The sequence below is a fragment of the Carettochelys insculpta genome, chromosome 1 (assembly GCF_033958435.1).
Source record: "Carettochelys insculpta isolate YL-2023 chromosome 1, ASM3395843v1, whole genome shotgun sequence".
Lineage (NCBI taxonomy): Eukaryota > Metazoa > Chordata > Testudines > Carettochelyidae > Carettochelys > Carettochelys insculpta.
Window position 1 is genome coordinate 288,036,460 of NC_134137.1, and position 18,561 is coordinate 288,055,020.

The window sequence follows — 18,561 nt, forward strand, 5'->3', positions numbered from 1 at the left end:
CTCTGCAGAGGATGGAGGGCAGAGGATGGAGGACAACTGGGTCACAAGGTTCCTTATTAGTTAGGTTTAAGGTGTTGTTTCTGCTCAGTGGAGTGATTCCTGTTCCCTTTGCTTTTTTTTGTCTGATTGTTTTAACTGTTTGTTCCATTAAATAAATGTGGAGATCAGCTTTTCTCCAGAATCTTGTCTTGTCTCTTTGGGGTAACCATAACCAAGGAATTTTGCCTGAGTAAAGACTGCCTGACAGAATCCCTAATCAATCCTTTATCTATTCTGATTTGGAGTCAAGGTGTTGAATGCCCTCAACTTCTATGAAATCGAGGGGAATTAAGAGCACTCAGTGCTTTCCAGATGGCATTCAGCACTTCAGGGGATGGAGCCCATCTATAAAAAGCACAAGGGAGGAACTTTATCATCATAAGTAAATACCCAGTGGATTTAGAAAGAAAGTGTTCAGATGGATCCTTGGTCATGTGAGGCTTGCTTTTGTATTTTGTCTGTTTGTCACACTGCTCAAAATTAGACAAACATAAGAAGAGGTACAAAAGCCAAGATTTCATATGCATAATTTATTTTAAAGTTATTGCATCACATTATACAAGCGTTGAACATAGCTTTATGTTGATGACATTTTTATAGGTGTGAAAATTTGACATTCTTCTCCAGAGGGTGCTTGCTTTTGTTGTTGCTATTTACAAATAAACAATTTATATACTTTATATATATATTATATATATGGTATACAACATAAGTCCCCTCCCAGAGCTCTGAAATTAAAAAAGAACTCATTTGTAAACAGGGTTTCAGTTGTCTCATTTGGTGGCTTGAAAATAGATGTTATTGTAATACTGGGTATTTTCTTTGTCGGAGTATCTGGGTTTTTAATTTACATTTATTATTCTTAAGTTGTGTAAAACGCGCATGGGACAAAATGCAAAAAACGTACCAAAGAGTTGAAAAACAGTCCCAGTATACAATTTTGCCTTGGTTTTAAAAACTTGCGTACAATTGCCCATGACGTACATGCTAGCTCTGTTGTGAGTCATCTATCAATCATATGCTGGATTGCAAAATGATTTCACAGTAAATCTTTTGAAATGTGCTGTCCTGCTTGCTATGTAAAATGTCTGTGGCATGCATTGAGGGTGCATTTTTCATTCTTTGTAGCGTAGTGTTCTTCCAGAGCTGGGAAAAGTAAACAGAATACAGGTCCATCACCTGGAGCCATAACCAACACCAATGTCAGATCAGAATCACAGTACAGGGATGCATTCACTGCCTAAAAAAACTGGACAATTCAGTTTGTTATTAGAATGCTACAATTTTTATTAAACACATATTTTATTATCCCTCTCCACCCACACGTATGCACATTATTTGTTGTTTGAAGTGCTGTCTAATGAAAGACAAAGGGAAACTGTTGTGCAGACTGGCAGGGCTCAATCCCACGAGGTGCTTATTGGACAAATAAATGGAGTTGAGGGGGTTCTCTGCACCTTTCTGGAAGTTTGCGGGATGAGCATCAAGGTGAACCCACTTTGATGACTTCCAGTGCTAGCTCATGTTCTCTTTTTCAGCACACCCAAGATGATTTTCTAGCAATTCAGAGTAATGAAATATCAACAAACTATAGCTGTGTTGAAGATTGGTCTCAAAAATCAATCCACAGACGATTGTATCTTGGCTTCACTTTATTTGTTTTGTCAAGTGAAGTTGCTGTTGGTTCGTGAGAGTGAAAATCAAATAGTTATAATACGGGTCCAGTCAAAGTTAGGACAGCCTCAGACCTAAATTACTAGAGCAATATCTCACTACAGGAGATCTGCAAAGCATAAAACACAGGTAAAAGGGTGATTTACATATGACTGCTATCTGATTTTACTATTTTACAAACACATTATAAGAGTTTGTCACCTGTGATTTTAAAATCACTTACAGTTTTTGCAAACAAATTAATCTCAGTTTATTTAAGCAACTTGTTTATATAAATTTGGCCTTATGGTGCTTCCCACCTGCTTTAACGGAAGAGGAGGCAAAGTCTTCCTTCGTTTTGTAAGTCACACACACTGTGAAGCGGTGACTGGGAAACACACAGCCATCCTGCATGAGTGTATTTTCTGGTGCCTTATGTTGCATAAAGAAAGGTCACTTAACTCACACAATAATGGAGTTCTACACAATATGTGGCCCCTACTTACAATTCACTTGAGCTGTGCGCGTGCTCCATGTGCCTGGAAGACTGGTGCTAGCAGTGGCCAATAATTAGTCTGCGCCCAGCACCCTTCTCTTCCTCATGCCTGAAACTGGGGCCGTAAGTGGTGGCACCGTGGCCTATCTGGTTACCATTTAATCAGGAACAACCCTAGGATAAGGCTCTGTAGCAGAGGGGAAGGAGAGCAGGTAGTGGAATACAGGTAGAGACCACATATTGCAAAGGAATAAAGGTTACTATAGTAACTGTCTTTCTTCTTTGAGCAGTGGTTCCTATATGTTTCCCAGCTTGGTGATTCAAGTTACATTTGGGGATGTTGAGGTTGGATGCTAGGAAAAGTTATTTCACCAGGAGGGTGGTGAAGCATTGGAATGCGTTACCTAGGGAGGTGGTGGAATCTCCATCCCTCGAGGTCTTTAAGTCCCAGCTTGACAAAGTCCCGTCTGGGATGATTTAGTTGGGGTTGGTCCTGCGTTGGGAAGGGGGCTTGACTCTTCCAGCCCTAGGATTCTGTGATTCTATGAAAGGCAGCGTTCATTGAGGAGGAGGGTGAGAAAAGCCCTGCTGGCGGGAAGACAAATGGATCTGTTTGGCAGTCTCTCGTGCCATCTGCAATGTTTCACAAAAGTGTGCGTGCAGCCCCTGTGCTGATCTCCAGAAGTGGACCACCTCAAAGTGAAGCTACCAGTGGGGGCTGGGCAAGCAGGCCATCATCAGGTGAGCTCATAGACTTTCCTGGCCCCAGGGCAATGTGTGTGTGGGGTAGGTTTATGCTCCCAGAGAGGTGGGGCCAGGGCAGCCAGCTTTCAGCACTGCCTGGACTGTGCTACACCCTCATTGCCATCCAGAGCATGCCACTGGGGCTCTGCAGTGTGGCACTCTGGTGGCAATTTAAAAGGTCTGGGGCTCCTGCTGCCACGACTGCAGGAGAGGCCATGTTGGGCCCCTTTGAATTGCCAGGCTCTGGGACCATGGCTCCCTTTGCACACACACCTCCGCCTCCTGTCGGCAGGCCTGGACCTCATACCCTGTGTTTGAGGAGCTGACATTAATATGTAACAAAGCAGGATGTTGCTTCAAAGTCCAGTTGGGAAGTTTCTGGGCAGAGATTGATTCCTCTTTCCTACATTTGCAAAGGAGACAAACAATTCCGGGATTTTCTGAAGGGTTTTGTCCAGTGCCTGTAGAATGCCAAGACTTGACTGACATTCAGAGGTGTAGTTTCTGTAGAAGAAAGAAAGAATCTGAAGCAAGGGTCTGGTATGAGGCCTGAACCAAAGTGAGCAAGAGTTATACTAAGAGTAACAGGTAGGTCCTGTTCAAAGCAGATATTTGCCTGCAAGTCAGTGTCTGGGATGCAAACTTGGCACTAGCACAGCTTAAACATGTGGAGCATGTAAACGCATTCCATCAGGCCGGGACAAGAACATTCCAAACTGGCACACAATAAAACAGTTTGACGAAAGTGATGGATAGTGATATTTTGTCTGACAACTCAGGAATGGAAGCACAGTGAGAGGTGATTAACAAGAATACTTGGTCTGAAATATCAGAAGAAAAGTACGAAGGGAGGTAACAAACATGTCATTAACCCGTAGGATGATATGTAAGCTGTGTATGATAGATTGTTTGTCTCAGTCTATAAATATGACTTAACTCTTTGTCCAGATAAGTATCAGAGAGGTAGCAGTGTTAATCTGTATCTTTGAGAACAACAAGAAGTCCTGTGGCATTTTATAGATTAACAGATATTTTGGAGCATAAGCTTTCCTAGGCAAAGATCCGCTTCATGACACATGCAACTGACGAAGAGGGTCTTTGCCCATGAAAGCTCATGCTCCAAAATATCTGTTAGTCTCTAAGGTGCCACAGGACTTCTGTCCAGATTAGGGGGCAGGAAGACCTCTCACTTACTGAGTTGAGTCCATTGTAACAAGCTTACATGTGATGGCCTAACTGTAGCCATCTAATCCAGGGAAGCTAGGACTGTGCTTTGTTTATAATAAACTTGACTTGGGTGCCTTCATACCTCATCTAATTTTGTGGTCCTTGGGGGCACTCTTGGAATCTATTGTATCAGATATCTCTGCAGAGCTAAAACAGTATATAGTGGGAGCACATGCAGGCAGACAAAAGTGTATCATCATTGGACAGAACAAGATACCTGTCAGAACACCATACTGGTGTCTTCTATCCAATCACAGTTTCCTGTCCTCTTGTCTGGTGGCATGTTACTTTAGTCAGAAGTGGACAATCTGGTTTAAATTAAATTCTGAGATTACTTTTGGGATCAATTTGTGGTGTAACCTCCAAAAAGCTTTGTCCTTCTGGAATATCATGTAAGGTGAGTCACCCATAAGGGCTTCTGTCTTGCCTGTTCTTCTGAGTGAGACAACAGTAACCAGAAAGAGACACCTTTGTAGATGGGTGAAGAAAGAAAAATGGCTGAAGGTGAGAATGGCATCTTCATTAAAGGTGATATGACTAAGATGAGATCCCAAATGGGGATAGATTTAGCACTGAAGGAAAGGTCTCTTCAGAAAATATAGCAGGATGGGTAAAGACTCAACAACTGTCCCCCAAAGGATGAAAGATGCTGAAAACTACCAAATGCATCTGCAAGAAGCTGAGAAATAGTCCTGACTAGTTTAGCAAATGTCCAGAAAAGAAGGAATCTTGGCACTCTTTGAGGGTATTTGGTGATTCTGGTTCCAGGTCAGGAATCTTTTCCAATTTGCTGTACAGCATTCCCTCATGGAATCTTTCTGACTACTGATAAGAGTGGAATGGACTGCCTCTGAGTATGATTTTCTAGGTCTATTGTCTGTGCAAATATCGTACTATCAAATGAAAGGATGTAGAGTTGACTTGCTTGATTTTTGTCTCTGTCCTGAATGAGTAGGTCGAGGAAAAGAAGGTCTGAGGACAACTGGTGGCTGCCCAGGACGCAGCATTATCTTGGCTACTAGGGAGCCATGAAGATCATTGACATTTGTTGTTGTTCGAGCTACCTCAGAACTTGATGCAAGAGAGAGAGAGAAGCAGAAATGCATATTTCAGAAATGCATATCAACTATTGTGACCCAGGACTTCTTGATGCCAACTCACAGTGAGTACAGGGTTATATATGGGCACAGGGATCCCAAAGTTTTCCTAAAAGTCATGTAAGGTCTCTAATGAAAGCCTATGTCACACCTCAATTACAGCAAGATGTGTGTACAGCAGCTACACAAAGAATTATGTCTATATTCTAACAGTATATTCTCTATGTCTGTGAGTGGAGACAGGTCACTCGAAAGGTAATCCACATATTCCTGGTGTGTGGAGGAGAAGAGATACTTGTCTCATTCTGGCTGGTCATACCCACATTGAGTATTGTGCCTTTCACAATGGATGTCCATTTACAGTCTGAGCAAAATGCTGATCAGTAGATGACAGCAGGGTGAGTTTGTTTGGAGGCAAGACCATGAACTTTTGAAACAATAGCTACAGGATAGCTCCACTGCTCGAGATTACCTCAATCTTTGGCAACAGATTGCCAGTAGGCTTGATCTGGTAAGAAGGGGCGTCTCAGTCAAATTGTTTGAAAATACTGGGGAAAGAACTTGGAGTAAACAAACTATCCTGTAGGAGCCAGGGAATGTCTTGATAGTTAAGCTCAGTGGGACATGAGTTTATTGTGTGTGTAACTGTTTGGTTCCAGTGTTCTCATTCTCTTTCTTGAATATCTGTTCTTTGATAACAGACAGTCTAGTTCTCACTACATTTAACACACATCATTTAGCCAGATACATAAAGTGGTGATCCTGAATTGAATCTTGTTAGCTAACCATTACTATTTCTTTGGGGATAGCAGAACTGAGAGTTTTGTGAAACAGAGGCTGAGCAATCCAGAAGGACAGTCAGAAGGCTTTGGATTGCCATGTGCCTATCACTAACTTGCAGAGAAAGAGCAGGGACTGCATAGGCCTGGAAGGCGGTGCTTGTGATGCCAGAGGCTGGTGGTTTTCAAGGGCTGATCCACAGCAGGTATAGACAAAACTCTGTCTTGTTACGGACAGATGTTGGTGAGGTGCATCACAACCCTGACCCTGGGAAGCAACACCAATGTCCCAAGCATTGAACTAGAAATTGCATCCCCTCTGGAGCTGTGATCTTCAACTGCTCTTTGTTCTTGAGACACGAAGAGATCCCAGGATGGGAATCCATACTGTTGGACTATGCACTGTACCACTGGGACATGTAGGTCCCACTTGTGAGCTCTGGAGAAGTGCCTGATAAGGCTGTTTTTCAACATGCTGACAAGTATTAGAGGGGTAGTTGTGTTAGTCTGCATCCTCAAATACAATGCGAAATCCTGTAGCACCTTAGAAGCTAAAAGACTTTTTGGAGCATAAGCTTTCATGGGCAAAGATGAAAGTGGGTCTTTGCCCACAAAAGCTTATGCTCCAAAAACTCTGTTAGTCTATCAGGTGCCACAGGACTTATTGTTTCAACATGTTGTACACCCCTGGAAGCTGCATTGCTGAGCAGGCAAACTGTTACAAGTCCACCAGTTCCAAAGCTTTGATGAGAAAAGGACTGTGGCTCCCCTGTTTTATTAATGTAATAAATTGATCTCAACATGACTTCAACAGGCAAGATCCAAAGGAAAAGAATGCCTTGCAGGGTTTGTGTATACACAAAGTTGCAGAAAGTTTATCTGCAACTGGGATTCTTATTGGGTCCAGGTACCATGTGTTACAGATGGGATCCACTTCTTAGGAGGCAGGAATCTGCACTCTGACATTGTGTGAGTAAAGGAGAGATAAAGGAACCTCATTGTAAATTGTCTCTCTGCTCTCCCACCAGGACAGAAAAGCCAGAAATCTGTGGGACAGATGAGAAATTTGTCCACACTCTGCTGACTTGGCATGCCTGGGAACCTACAACCTAAACCTACAGAGTGGTTTCCAACCATGTGGTGGAACTATGGATATGATCTTCTCAGCAGATCAGCTGCAAGAAAAATGTCAGGAGCAAAACCATAGTATGTGGCTTTCATTGATCTAACTAAAACCTTTGATTCAGTGAATAGCTGTGCCCTCTGGGTTGTACTTTCGGAGACTGGATGTCCTGATAAATATATCAAGGTCCTAAAGTTGCTCTATGACAACATGAAAGTGTCTGTTCTGGGTAGTACTGGCTCCCAGAATGAATCTTTCAAAGTACAAACAGGAGTCAAACAGGGCTGCAACATCACCCCAGCCATGTTTGTGGTTTTTATTGCTGTCATTCTTTGCCTAAGTGCTTGGAAGCTCTCAGCTGGTATTGAAATCATCCACAGAATGGATGGAAAGCTGGTCGGGCTTAGCAGGCTGACAGCTAAGAGTGAGATTTCTACCACATCTATCATGGACCTTCAGTGTACTGTTGACAATGCAGTTTTTGCCCACTCTGTGAAAGCTCTTGAAACTATCCTGAACGTGTTTGCTGACGTTTACACATCTTGCGGGTCTCATGCTCAACATCAGAAAGACCAAAGTGCTCTTCCCTTTGCCTGCCTGCTGTCCTATGGTGATTGAAAACAGCCTGGGAGCCCTGCCACCACTGGCAACATTACCATGAGGCTAGAGAGGCTTCCTGCCACTTGTTCTACAGGTCTGCCAGCATGTCCCTGCATAGGGGTGTGTGTGTGTGTCCCTGCATTATTCCTGTCCCGCTGCCCCTACAGCCAATGGGAAAGTGTGTGTGGTTGAGGGTGCAGACTGCAGGCAGCAGCGCCACAGAGCCCCTGCCCCAGGAGTTGTTCCAAAAGTGGGTGCCCCAGGTAAGGACATCAACCCCAACCCCAGTCCCTGCATCTAACCTCCTATCTGAGCCTGCCCCATCTTCTCCCTCCAACCCCCTCCTGAACCCTCCAGACCCCAGATGCCCTCCCAGAGCCTGCACCTCACCTCCTCATGCACCTCCAAACCCTGCCCCAGCTCACAGTCTGCACCCAGCACCCCCACTCCATCCCACAGCCTGTATCCTGTACCTCAGTCCCCTCCCACACCCACATTTACTCCCAGAGCCTAACCTCTTACCCCCTTCTGTGCCCAAACTCCCTACCAGTGCCTGTAAGCTGCACCCTCTCCATCTCCTTCCCAAGTCCAGAGTCTGCACTCAGCACACAAACTCCATCCTGAAGCCTGCAGCCAATATACACCCTGCACCCAAACTCCATCTAAGGACCTCAGGAGATGGTGGTCACAGGGAGTTTGCATGGGGGGAGAAGTGTGGGCTGTAGGTGTGCAGGGCACCACCAGTTTCTGCAAACCTGTCAACCTTGCAGGCTAGAACTGCCAGCTGGGGTCTCAGATGACACAGTGATGAGATCATTCGTTGCTTGGAATCTGTCTGGAGATAGTCTACGACTGCCCCAAACTGTGGGGGAACTAAGATGAAGTTTTCTACACTGACTTGGAACAGAGTGTAGGAGTGTCACCAGGGATGGGGTTATCATCTGTATTTGCGTTGCTCATGAGCAACTAGGTGTTGAAATACTGATGGGTGTTGATAGCAGAGATGAGCTGTCACTTCCCACAGCTTCTTTGTGAACATGGTGCCACCAAGTGGCTGAAAGGGAGCACTCCTGTATTGGCGCTGGTGTAGGTATGTAGTGCATCGCAGGACTCTCCTGAATACAGGGTGCATGTCAGGGTGGAAATAAACACAAAGAGTGGTGAACGAGTCTTCCTAGTGCATTTTCTTTGCAGTCGCACAGCACTGTTGGGAGACTCAGTTCATGAATGCTTCTGAAGCACTTTGAGATGCTTGAACAGAAGTTGCTCTAGAAATACAAATCAATATATTTTCATGGTGTAGCTGGCTGTCTATCATGTAATATCTCAGCACCTTCCACATAAAATCAATAGCAATAGGGAAACCCGTAGCAGAATTCCTGGAGTCCCTGCCACTTCTCCCTCTGCCAGGTAAAATCTTAGGTTGGGGTAGGCTTTTTTGTTTTGATTTTTTTAAAAGATTTTATTAATTTTTTCTTGTGTTTGTTGGTTGCGATTTATAGGTTCTTGTCGTAACAGGGAATACTTTGCAGCACTTCCTGAGGATGGTGTGATGATAAAAGTATGATTCATAGCTATACTCCACTCAACCAAGAACGCTTTGTCCCCAGCTCTCATGTGCTTTGTGATCTGTATCATATCAAAAGAGCATAACTGTTGTGGTGGTTCATAGATTGAAACTGGGTCTTACATGTGGCTGGAGCTTGATCTGTGACTTGCTTTGAAGTTTAGGACCAAGACCTTGAACTGAGTCCAATGTGTGCATTTTGAATAAGGGAACGTACACGCTAACTGCACGTAATGTAGTTCTAAGGTGTTCTCATCCACTTCTGACTACAGTGTTCCCTGGAAGCTGTGCACTGGTGCAGCCACTCAGCTGATTAGCAGAGCACCCACAGTGAGGTGTTTTGTTCCTGCTGGTGATGTATATTCACACATGCCTCAATGCACATAAAAGTATTTATTCCTCACGTGGCTGGAAAAGATTTGAGGGACCATTGCTCCCCACCGAGTATAAATACATCTTGGTTACTGAATAGCTAACTAGAGTTAATGGCTTCTCTTAAATGAGTTCTCTCTCACCCAGTCATGGCCATTCATTGTGATGAGATTTTCCATTTTTCTTCCTCTCCTTCCGTTCTTTCTGCAGACGCTCCAGTTCTGCTTCATACATCATTTCCTGAATCAGGTACTTTTCTCTCCTCATCCGATCCCTCAGATCTTTTGGAAGGTCTGGGATTAAGTATGAAATCAGGTGCTTTATGCAAAAGACAAGGTGCTACGGAAACACAAGGATTTAAGTTGAATGAAAAGTATTAAATTCTTAATAGGGTCTCCAATTTGATTCATTTTTTCAAAGGGGAATAAAATCTCCTAATTAATAAAAAGATGTTGCTCTAAAACTCAAATTTTTATGAAAAACTGCAATATTAAGGAGTCAAATCCTGCTGCACTTCTTCAGGCAGAACTCCAGCTAAAGTCAGTGGAGAACTGTATCCATGCAAACACTAACCCACTGCTCAATTTGGCTCAACACTACTGGAGTGAAGTTCAGTGTACAACTGAAGGCCCCAAACCTGCTGTGTGATCTGTTAGTTCAGACTCTGGAGTCTCTGGCCTGAAATCAGGTGGACTCTGTCTGGAGACAGGAGACCAAGGCTAGTGGATCACACAACAGTAACAGGGACAACATAGCAATTCTGTTTTTTTTACTCTGGAAAAGACTCACAGTAATTTCAGACCCAAGTCATTATTCACAGAAAAAAATGCTTCCTAACGTTCTGTATCTGTAACACCACACTACAGTCTAGCCTAGAATGTCCCAGTTAAATATTCAGAGCACATATCAATCATTTTGTTCCTAATGTTTTCAGCATCTTAGAATAAAGGTTGGAAGGGCTGAGGAGAGTTGTTCTGCTCTTCTCTTCTTCTACATTTGGTTTAATCAAAACGTTTTTGGAGTTTGTTCTATAAAGTTTGGTGAACAGTCCATGGAATTGGAGCCCTCTTCCTTCTCAAGTAGATTATTTACTACAAGTTGGAGGAGAAAAAGAATATTTTCCATTCCAGTCTGGGTTCTTTATTTTGGGGTCACAGAACAGAGTGGTAGCATCTTTTTCCATGAATTCTATCCTCAGCAGAAGAAAGGTGCAATATCTCAATTGGTGTGTTACGCTAGGTCTGAAGAACAACATTCCTTTAGCCTTGGCACATTGCTTTCCACCTTAGTTTGTCTGCAAGATGAATAACATTTTTAACGTCCTAATATTTATCTTCTCTTCTGTTTTGAGCTTGATCTAATTACAAAGTAGTCACACCTTAAATTGTTCTATGCTAACCGTAGGTCCGGGGTGGCTGTGTTTGCAGTAGTTATTTACATCCATTTCCACCTCCAAACTCAATGACAAAGCTTCCCTCTGTTATTTATCTCTTAGATATTAACTGTTCTTTCTTTCCAATAGCACCTACACTGTGCTCCGTATTTTCCAAAGAGAAAGAGAGCCTGGATCCTCTCTCCCACAGAGCTTTTTTCTTTCCAACCCAGCAAATAACCCAAGATTCTCACTGGATACATCTCTGCACTTCTCACTTTCCTTTCTCTCTTTTTGCACCATTTACTCCACCCACATCCATAACCTAAGCACTCCCAGGAGCCTGTACACACTACAACTATTTAATTTTTGAATCTGAGAATCATAAGACTAGAGAGGCCCTTGAGAGGTCATCCACTCCCGTCCCCTGCATTCACTGGAGCACTGAGTATTATCTAGATTAGGGATTAGGAACCCTTTTTGAGTCAGAGGCCACACAAATGAGAACAAAAAAACAAGAAACAAAACCAAAACATAAAAAGCCCTCACTGATGTGATCCCTGACTGAGAAGCACAAGAGAGGAAGACATTCCCCTTATTCCCTTCACATACCAGTCCAAGAGCCTAGGGGACCAGGAACAGTACATTTTGTGGGCCCTTCTAGGCTCTAGAGTGAGGCAAAAAATGAGGGGTTCAGTGTGGGAAGAGGCTGCCAGGAAGTGGGCTTGGGCTATGGGTTCTATGTGGGAGGGAGAGTGCAAGAGAGGGCTGGGGTCAGGGTCTGGGCAGGACAGGGGTACAGGAGACAGGTGGGGGTCTGGGTGGCAGGGGATGCAGGACAGGGCTGAGGGTGGGAGGGTCTGGGTGGGAGGAGGGTTGCAGAAGGGTTTGGGGTATGGAGTGTGGAAGGGAGGGGTTAGAGTGGGGCGAAGAGTCTGGGAGAGAGGGGGCAGGAGCATGGTGGCGAATCAGGGCGGGAGGGAAGGGACAGAAAGCAGGTGGAGTAAAAATCTGGGCAGGGAGGTGGCCACAGGAGGGCCAGGATTGTAGATCCTGGGCAGGATGGGGTGCAGGAGTGGTTGAGGGGCAGGGCACCTGGGCAATGGGGTTGCAGCCTAACTGGGCAGCACCATCTGTCTCACATGGCTCTGTGCCCCCTCCCCCTGCTCCCAGGCACTGCCCTTTGCTGTTCTGAAATGTGGGCACAATACTACAGTCTACCTAGAACAGAAATGGACACAATACTTCAGCCAAGTTCTAACCAGTGGAGTGAAGCAGAAGAATTATTTCTTGTGTCTTGCTTGCAACACTATTTTAATCCATTCCCAAATGATGTTTGCTTCTTTTTTCTTTTGCAAATGTTATACTGTTGACTTATATTGAACTTGTACCACTTCCCCTCTTCCCCCTACCACAAGGCCTGCTACCCTATCAGGCTGGTTTGATGCAACTTGGTCTTGACAAACCCATGGTGTCTGTTACCTTATCGTCTTCTAGGTGTTTGCAAACTGATTGCTTAATTATTAATTACAGGCACTAGCCCTTTATACGAAAACTGACCTCAAAGACAATAATAAAAGCCAACCGTGCTGCTAGGACATGCCAGAATTGCAGCGTGTAGCCATAGGGCACTGGAGAATGAGGAGGGTCTCGATAATCTCTGTACCTGAAAAACAAATGCAACGTTGCATTTCAGTACAGGGGTAAAATGCCACTCTTGACAGACAACATAACAGAACCCCTCTACTCTTTGGCTACATCCTCCTTGCAACAACAGGGTCCCCAAACCACAAATGATATGAGTTACTAAAGTACTGATTCTCTGCTCATGCCCTCAATGTTAATCATGAATAGAGCCTTGAAGACAATGGGGGAAAGCCTGGCCCCACAAAAGCAAATGGGAGTTTTGTCATTGTCATGAAAGGAACCAGCATTTCACCCTGTGGTGCCACACCAGGGTAAAATCCATGTGAAAGGAGCTCAGAACTATTGTTTTTAAAAGCTGTCTTCTGAAGAAGTAAGCCCCGAATAAAATAACATTCATACAAATTTGATTTTATGGTCAAAGAGGTAATTTCAAAATAATACAACAGAAACCGAATCTAAAAATGAGGAGAAATTTGCCTTCTGCCTAATCTGTTTCCTACACAGGTTTGAAAACTGGATGTGAACACTATCTGAACATATTAAGTGATATATTGAAGCTGTTAGCTCTAAGCTAATTTAAAAACACAACCTATCAAAACCCACCAGAGAAAGAGGATATAAACAAAAACATATTTTTTTCTGATCAGTAGGCCTTCCAGACTAGGGCGGATCTAAATACAAATGGAATAAACTGTGCTCTGAGATTTCAGTCAGCACTAAATTCTTCTTTTATTTCATCATCTTCTGCTCAAATTGTTTTAGCTGCCTGCTTATTCCCTTCGGCAGCCAAAACACTGGCTCCTGAGCATGAAATGTTTCACAAAAGAAGAATGTTAGCTGCTGTTTAAGGACTGTAATAGAAATATTGACTGGGAATCTTGGACAGAGATGGGTCTTCTATGGAGTAATCTTGTAATTTTTGTACTGGTAAGGGAGTAAATAAAAACAGCAGCCCAGGAAATGGAGAACAATTTGACCGGTTATTTTGTGTTTCATACATGCTCTGTAATAGTGAAGGCAAACTATTAACAGATCTTATTTGCATAGATCGTCTTGCTTAAAAATTGAAGAACTCCTACCCAGAACACAATTTACAAGTGGAATATATTCCTGAAACTTCTTTGCAGATAAACAATTAAATTAATGTTCATTCCTACCAATGGGAAGCTTTGAAGTGCAATGGAATTACCAAGAAATATCAGCAGAATTCAGGTTAGTTAAATATCTTGTAAACTGATTAAAATAGGGGTGCGCAAAAGCCTGTGGGCCACATGTAGTTTGCTAGGGTTAGCCTCTGGTGAACTGCCATAAGCATTAATTTACCTGCATGTCTGCAGGTATGGCCACTCACAGCTCCAACTGGCCATGGATCACTGTTCCCATCCAATGGGAGCTGTGTGGCTGGTCAGAGACAAATCTTATTAAAATATCAAGGCTATTAATTTGGAATGAAGCTTTTTTTGATCAGCAGCTCTATACCACAGAATAGGATACGTATTGATCAAACCTATTTTAGGGTTACTTACTGTCAAATGATGTGTAACCAAGTCTCATAATTGTTTCATTTCTCTAAATGAAAGCATTTATCACAGAGGAATACAGCTCAATATGCTGTGTATGTGAAAGTAATATTATTGTTATATTTTTAACAAAATGTCAGGAGTCTTTTCACTGGACACTGAAGCACTCTTGGGCTCTAGAGACGCATCAGAAGGTATTTTATCATTTCATAATAAAAAACAGGCTTTGCAGTCATTTGCACTCAAACTGGTGCCGCAATATAAAACATCATTACACAGATTTTTGACTGAGTTCCCCCTTGGAAACAAAGCATGTCAGGTTACTCAAAAAAACAAAACAAAACAAAAAACCCAAAAGCAAAAAAAAAATTGACTTCATGGATGTCAAAAATTTTCATTTCAGTTAAACAAAAAGTTCCAATATTATCAAAAAGAAAATTTATTGAGTTTCCCTTCTGTGAAAAAAATCAAGTTTAAATTTTTCATTTCAATGTGGAGTAAAAACAAAATGTTCAAAAGTTGGCATTTCCTGCAGCTGGGAAGCCCCCTGAATAATAATACTTAGTGTTAGATGGCACTTTCAATATTCAAAGAGCTTGAAAACATGAACTATTTAATTCTTATATTTCCTTTGTGGGGGAAGTAAATGCTATCACCACTTGGAGATGGAGAAACCAAAACATGGAGTTCAGGAAACTTATTCAAGAACAGAGAACTTGGTCTTTTCAAAGCAAGAAGGGTGCTCCATGGGGTGCACTGCACACATATGACTGTAGCAGGTCTTTATTAGGACTCTGCAACACTGCTCATGATGAAACTGTGTGTACATCCCATACAGAGGGGATCTTAACACTACTGGTGCACTGATGTTTTCTGGGGCTTATGAAGCCCTGTGTCTCGGCACCAAACACTGTTGCTGGGAGCAGGTGCCAGTGGAGAATTTCTATACATTGGTGTACTACATAGCGGAATGGAGTTAAGACTGGTTGAATTAAAAGCAATGGAAGGAAATACCAGAGTTTCTAATAGCTCAGCTTGTCTTGTGCTAAAAACTATCTGAGGTGTTGTAACCAACCATTACAAAAAATTCCTACATTAGGCGTGGGGCAATTATAGTATGTGGGCACAAGGTACTGTACAAGTACTGTGAGAATAGGGTGTTCCTTGCAATGTTTTTTTTTTAACTTATGGTGAAGATTGCATAGACCCTGTATAAATTGTAGGCATCACATAAGCCTGCAAAGGGCTTAGGTGGGATTACATGGTGCACAGCCCTATGCAGGTTCTCTGCATAAAGGTGAATTTTAACTTGCAGGTAGAATAAGAAAGAAAGTCAGTCTTAGAACCAAGATCCAACCCCAAGATTAGACTGAATCTCCTTCACAATCTGTCCATGGAGTTTGAAGGATAAATAATATTTTTGTGGGCATTTCTTTTAGCTCGTTTTAGAGAAACTAATTCTACATGCAAATTGTAAGTGTCCTCTAAGCGCCTGGTTAGTTGCCAGGGCTGCCTTCCTTCCCCCAAAGATTTGGCACCTCTCTGCTCATAGGCATACTATAAGTGGTGTCCCATCTTTTTTACTCCTTATATATGTACAAATACGTTTTTCATTTCATTTTCAAACTTTGAAAAGTAACCCAGAAGGAAACTCAATCATGATGCTTCCTGTGGTGATTTTTCAATAAGAAAGGGATATTTTTGTGACTCATACCTGCAATATTTTAATGGCGAGCCAGAAAATTCACTCCCATTAGAAGTTGGTTCTGAACGGTTTTCAAAGTCAGACACCAGAAACACAGATAGACTGGCATTAACATAGCCTACCATGCACCTGGAGAACAAGAGACCCTGAAGTCAGAACGTTCAGCCCATTCTAAATATTAATCCCACCAAGGGAGACATTTCTCTTCCTGATTTCCTAAATCCATCCCCAAACAGCAAAACCCATTAATATTTGAAAAACCTGTTGTTATTATTTCTCTGTCCCTCAACCAAAATCTGCTCTGCTTCAAACATTCAAAAATTTGTTTAAGCAAATTCACACCAAAATCCCTCTTTTGCGTGCTTAAAAATTCAGAGTAGCTGACCCAGAAGACAGAGATAAAGATCAGTCAGTGTAATTTACACTTTATTGCTCCCTCCCACCCCAATATGTGCACATGTTGCACAAAGTTAGATTCTAAATGAGATTCTTTTGAAGTACTTAGATTTGTTCCCTCCCCAACTTGCACTCATACATTGCATCCAAATCTGGAATCCTGCGTTCAACTCTGAACATCCTATCTATAAAGTTAAGTATATAACAGAAATAGAAAATACAGAGATGGGGAACAAAAAATATAGTGACATTTAAAGGCTTCTGTATTAGGAGAGATTACAAAGATGGGGACGGGTTAGCTAGACAAATAATGAAAGGTGACATAACAGAGATGCACAGAATGGCACAAGGGAGATAAACTGACTGCACCTATTTAATCTCTCTCATAGTACAAGAAAAAGGGGAGATTCAATGATATGGAAAGGTAGTAAATTGAAAACCAATAAAGGTAATACCATTTTACACACCTCACAATTAACTTGTGGAACTCATTGCTGCTAGATGTCACTGAGGCCAAGCATAGAAGTCAAAGAAAGATTAAACATTTGGGCTACATCTATACCAGAGAATTTTGAAGACAAAACTGGGGTTTTGTAGACAAAACTCGTGGAGTGTCACATGCAAAATGCGTTTTGTTGACAGAAACCGTCAACAAAAAGGCTGTGTAGATGCTCTAGGGGTTCTTTTGTCAACACAGCACACCAAAAGATCGATTCACTTTTATGTGTAGACATAATCTGTTGACAGAAGTTTTGTTGGAACAGCGCTTCTGACAGTAACTTCTGTAGACAGATGCGTCTAGTGTAGCTGTAGCCGTGCCAAATACTGAGACACTCATAGTCGTATTAGAAGTTACAATAATTTTAACTTTAATTTTAATTTTATTGGTTCCTGGCATAAGCTAACTTCCAACTGACAGATATTAGAAATTAATATCTCATTTTGGGTAAGTTATCTCGTAGCTCTCTGTAATGGTGTTTCATGCACCTTCCTCTGAAGCTGGTTCTGGCCATCATCACATGCAAGACATCACTAAATGGGCCACTAGTCTGAGGCAGTGAGCAATTTTTGTGTTCTTTTTTGGCTTAGAGAGACTGACTCCTAACTGGACCTCCTAATGAGGACTGGCGAAGGACATCTGGGCGATGTCACCTACCTGGTGACATTGAAGGCTAATAGAGTTACATCATTCCTGCTCTGCATTGACCACATCCATAAAAGTCCAGACAAATTATTCAGCATGGGGCACAGCAATGGTACCAAAGAGGCTTTAATTCTGCCACTGACCACCAAAGACAATCATGGCTGCCAAGAGAATTCTCACCTATGTCTGGATAACTTCTTCCAATTCAACTTGAGGCTAAAGGAGTGTTATTAACATTACCTTTCTCATTACACAGACCAAGGGTCTTTTCCATTTCTAAGTCCAGTGACATCCAATCATATCGGATCAGCATATTAGTTGGATGTTTCTTCAAAAGTGATCAGTGATTAAATAGTTAACGATATTGAAATTTGTTTTTATCCCTCTCTATACTACAAAATGGCTTATGTTTTGAAAATTTTTTCAGGCATCCACCTGGCAAACTATTCAGGTAGTATTGATGTGTCAGCCGGTGATGATCTTTTGTTTAAGATAGCAGATGGAAGCCATTCTCATGCCTAACTGACTTAATTCAGTGAAGCAAAGCAGACCAGGTTGACAGTAACCACAAACTGATAGTGACCATCTAACAACTGGTTGCCCATCAGAAGTGAGTTTGGTGGCCAGGCTACTCAAGCTTGAGAAACTTTTAAAATTGGTTTTCAAACAGTGTTTTATGTTCCACTGAGGTTGGCAGGCTGCAGTCAGCATGTTGGTGTAACCTGAATAGTTTTGCAAGATTGATGCCAGAATATCATTTTAGGGTGTGGACAATTTCCTAGTGTAGGCTGTGCCTTAGATCGTTATTGTTAGGTTTTAGAACGATCGAACAAGTCAGTTCACATTTTCCCAAGTAATCCGTGTTTTCATTCTTTGGCAACCGACTAAGGTGGACTGGCACTGGTTCTCATTTGGAAGGATTTTTTTCATAACTAGTAAAACTGGATTCTTTTAAAGTAAATTTAAATTGCATGGGAAGTTTTTGGTCTATCAGATTAGTCCCGAATGGTGTTCCAGCTGGCTATGGTTCCAGAACTAGTTAGAACTACTACATAGCTGAAATTAATTACATTTTCTGTA

General features: G+C 42.3%; 1 protein-coding gene across 1 annotated transcript in view; it reads right to left on the reverse strand.

Annotated features, from left to right (window-relative positions):
• Nucleotides 1-982: 982 nt before the first annotated feature.
• ANO4 (anoctamin 4) overlaps nt 983-18,561 on the reverse strand; it is a 194,252-nt gene continuing 176,673 nt past the window's right edge. The window contains exons 26-29 of the mRNA XM_074983973.1: nt 15,951-16,070; nt 12,630-12,735; nt 9,841-10,036; nt 983-1,185 (exon numbers count right to left, since the gene is read on the reverse strand). Coding sequence (XP_074840074.1) covers nt 9,845-10,036; nt 12,630-12,735; nt 15,951-16,070 — 418 coding nt within the window. The 3' untranslated portion in view covers nt 983-1,185; nt 9,841-9,844. The remainder of the gene's footprint in view (nt 1,186-9,840; nt 10,037-12,629; nt 12,736-15,950; nt 16,071-18,561) is intronic.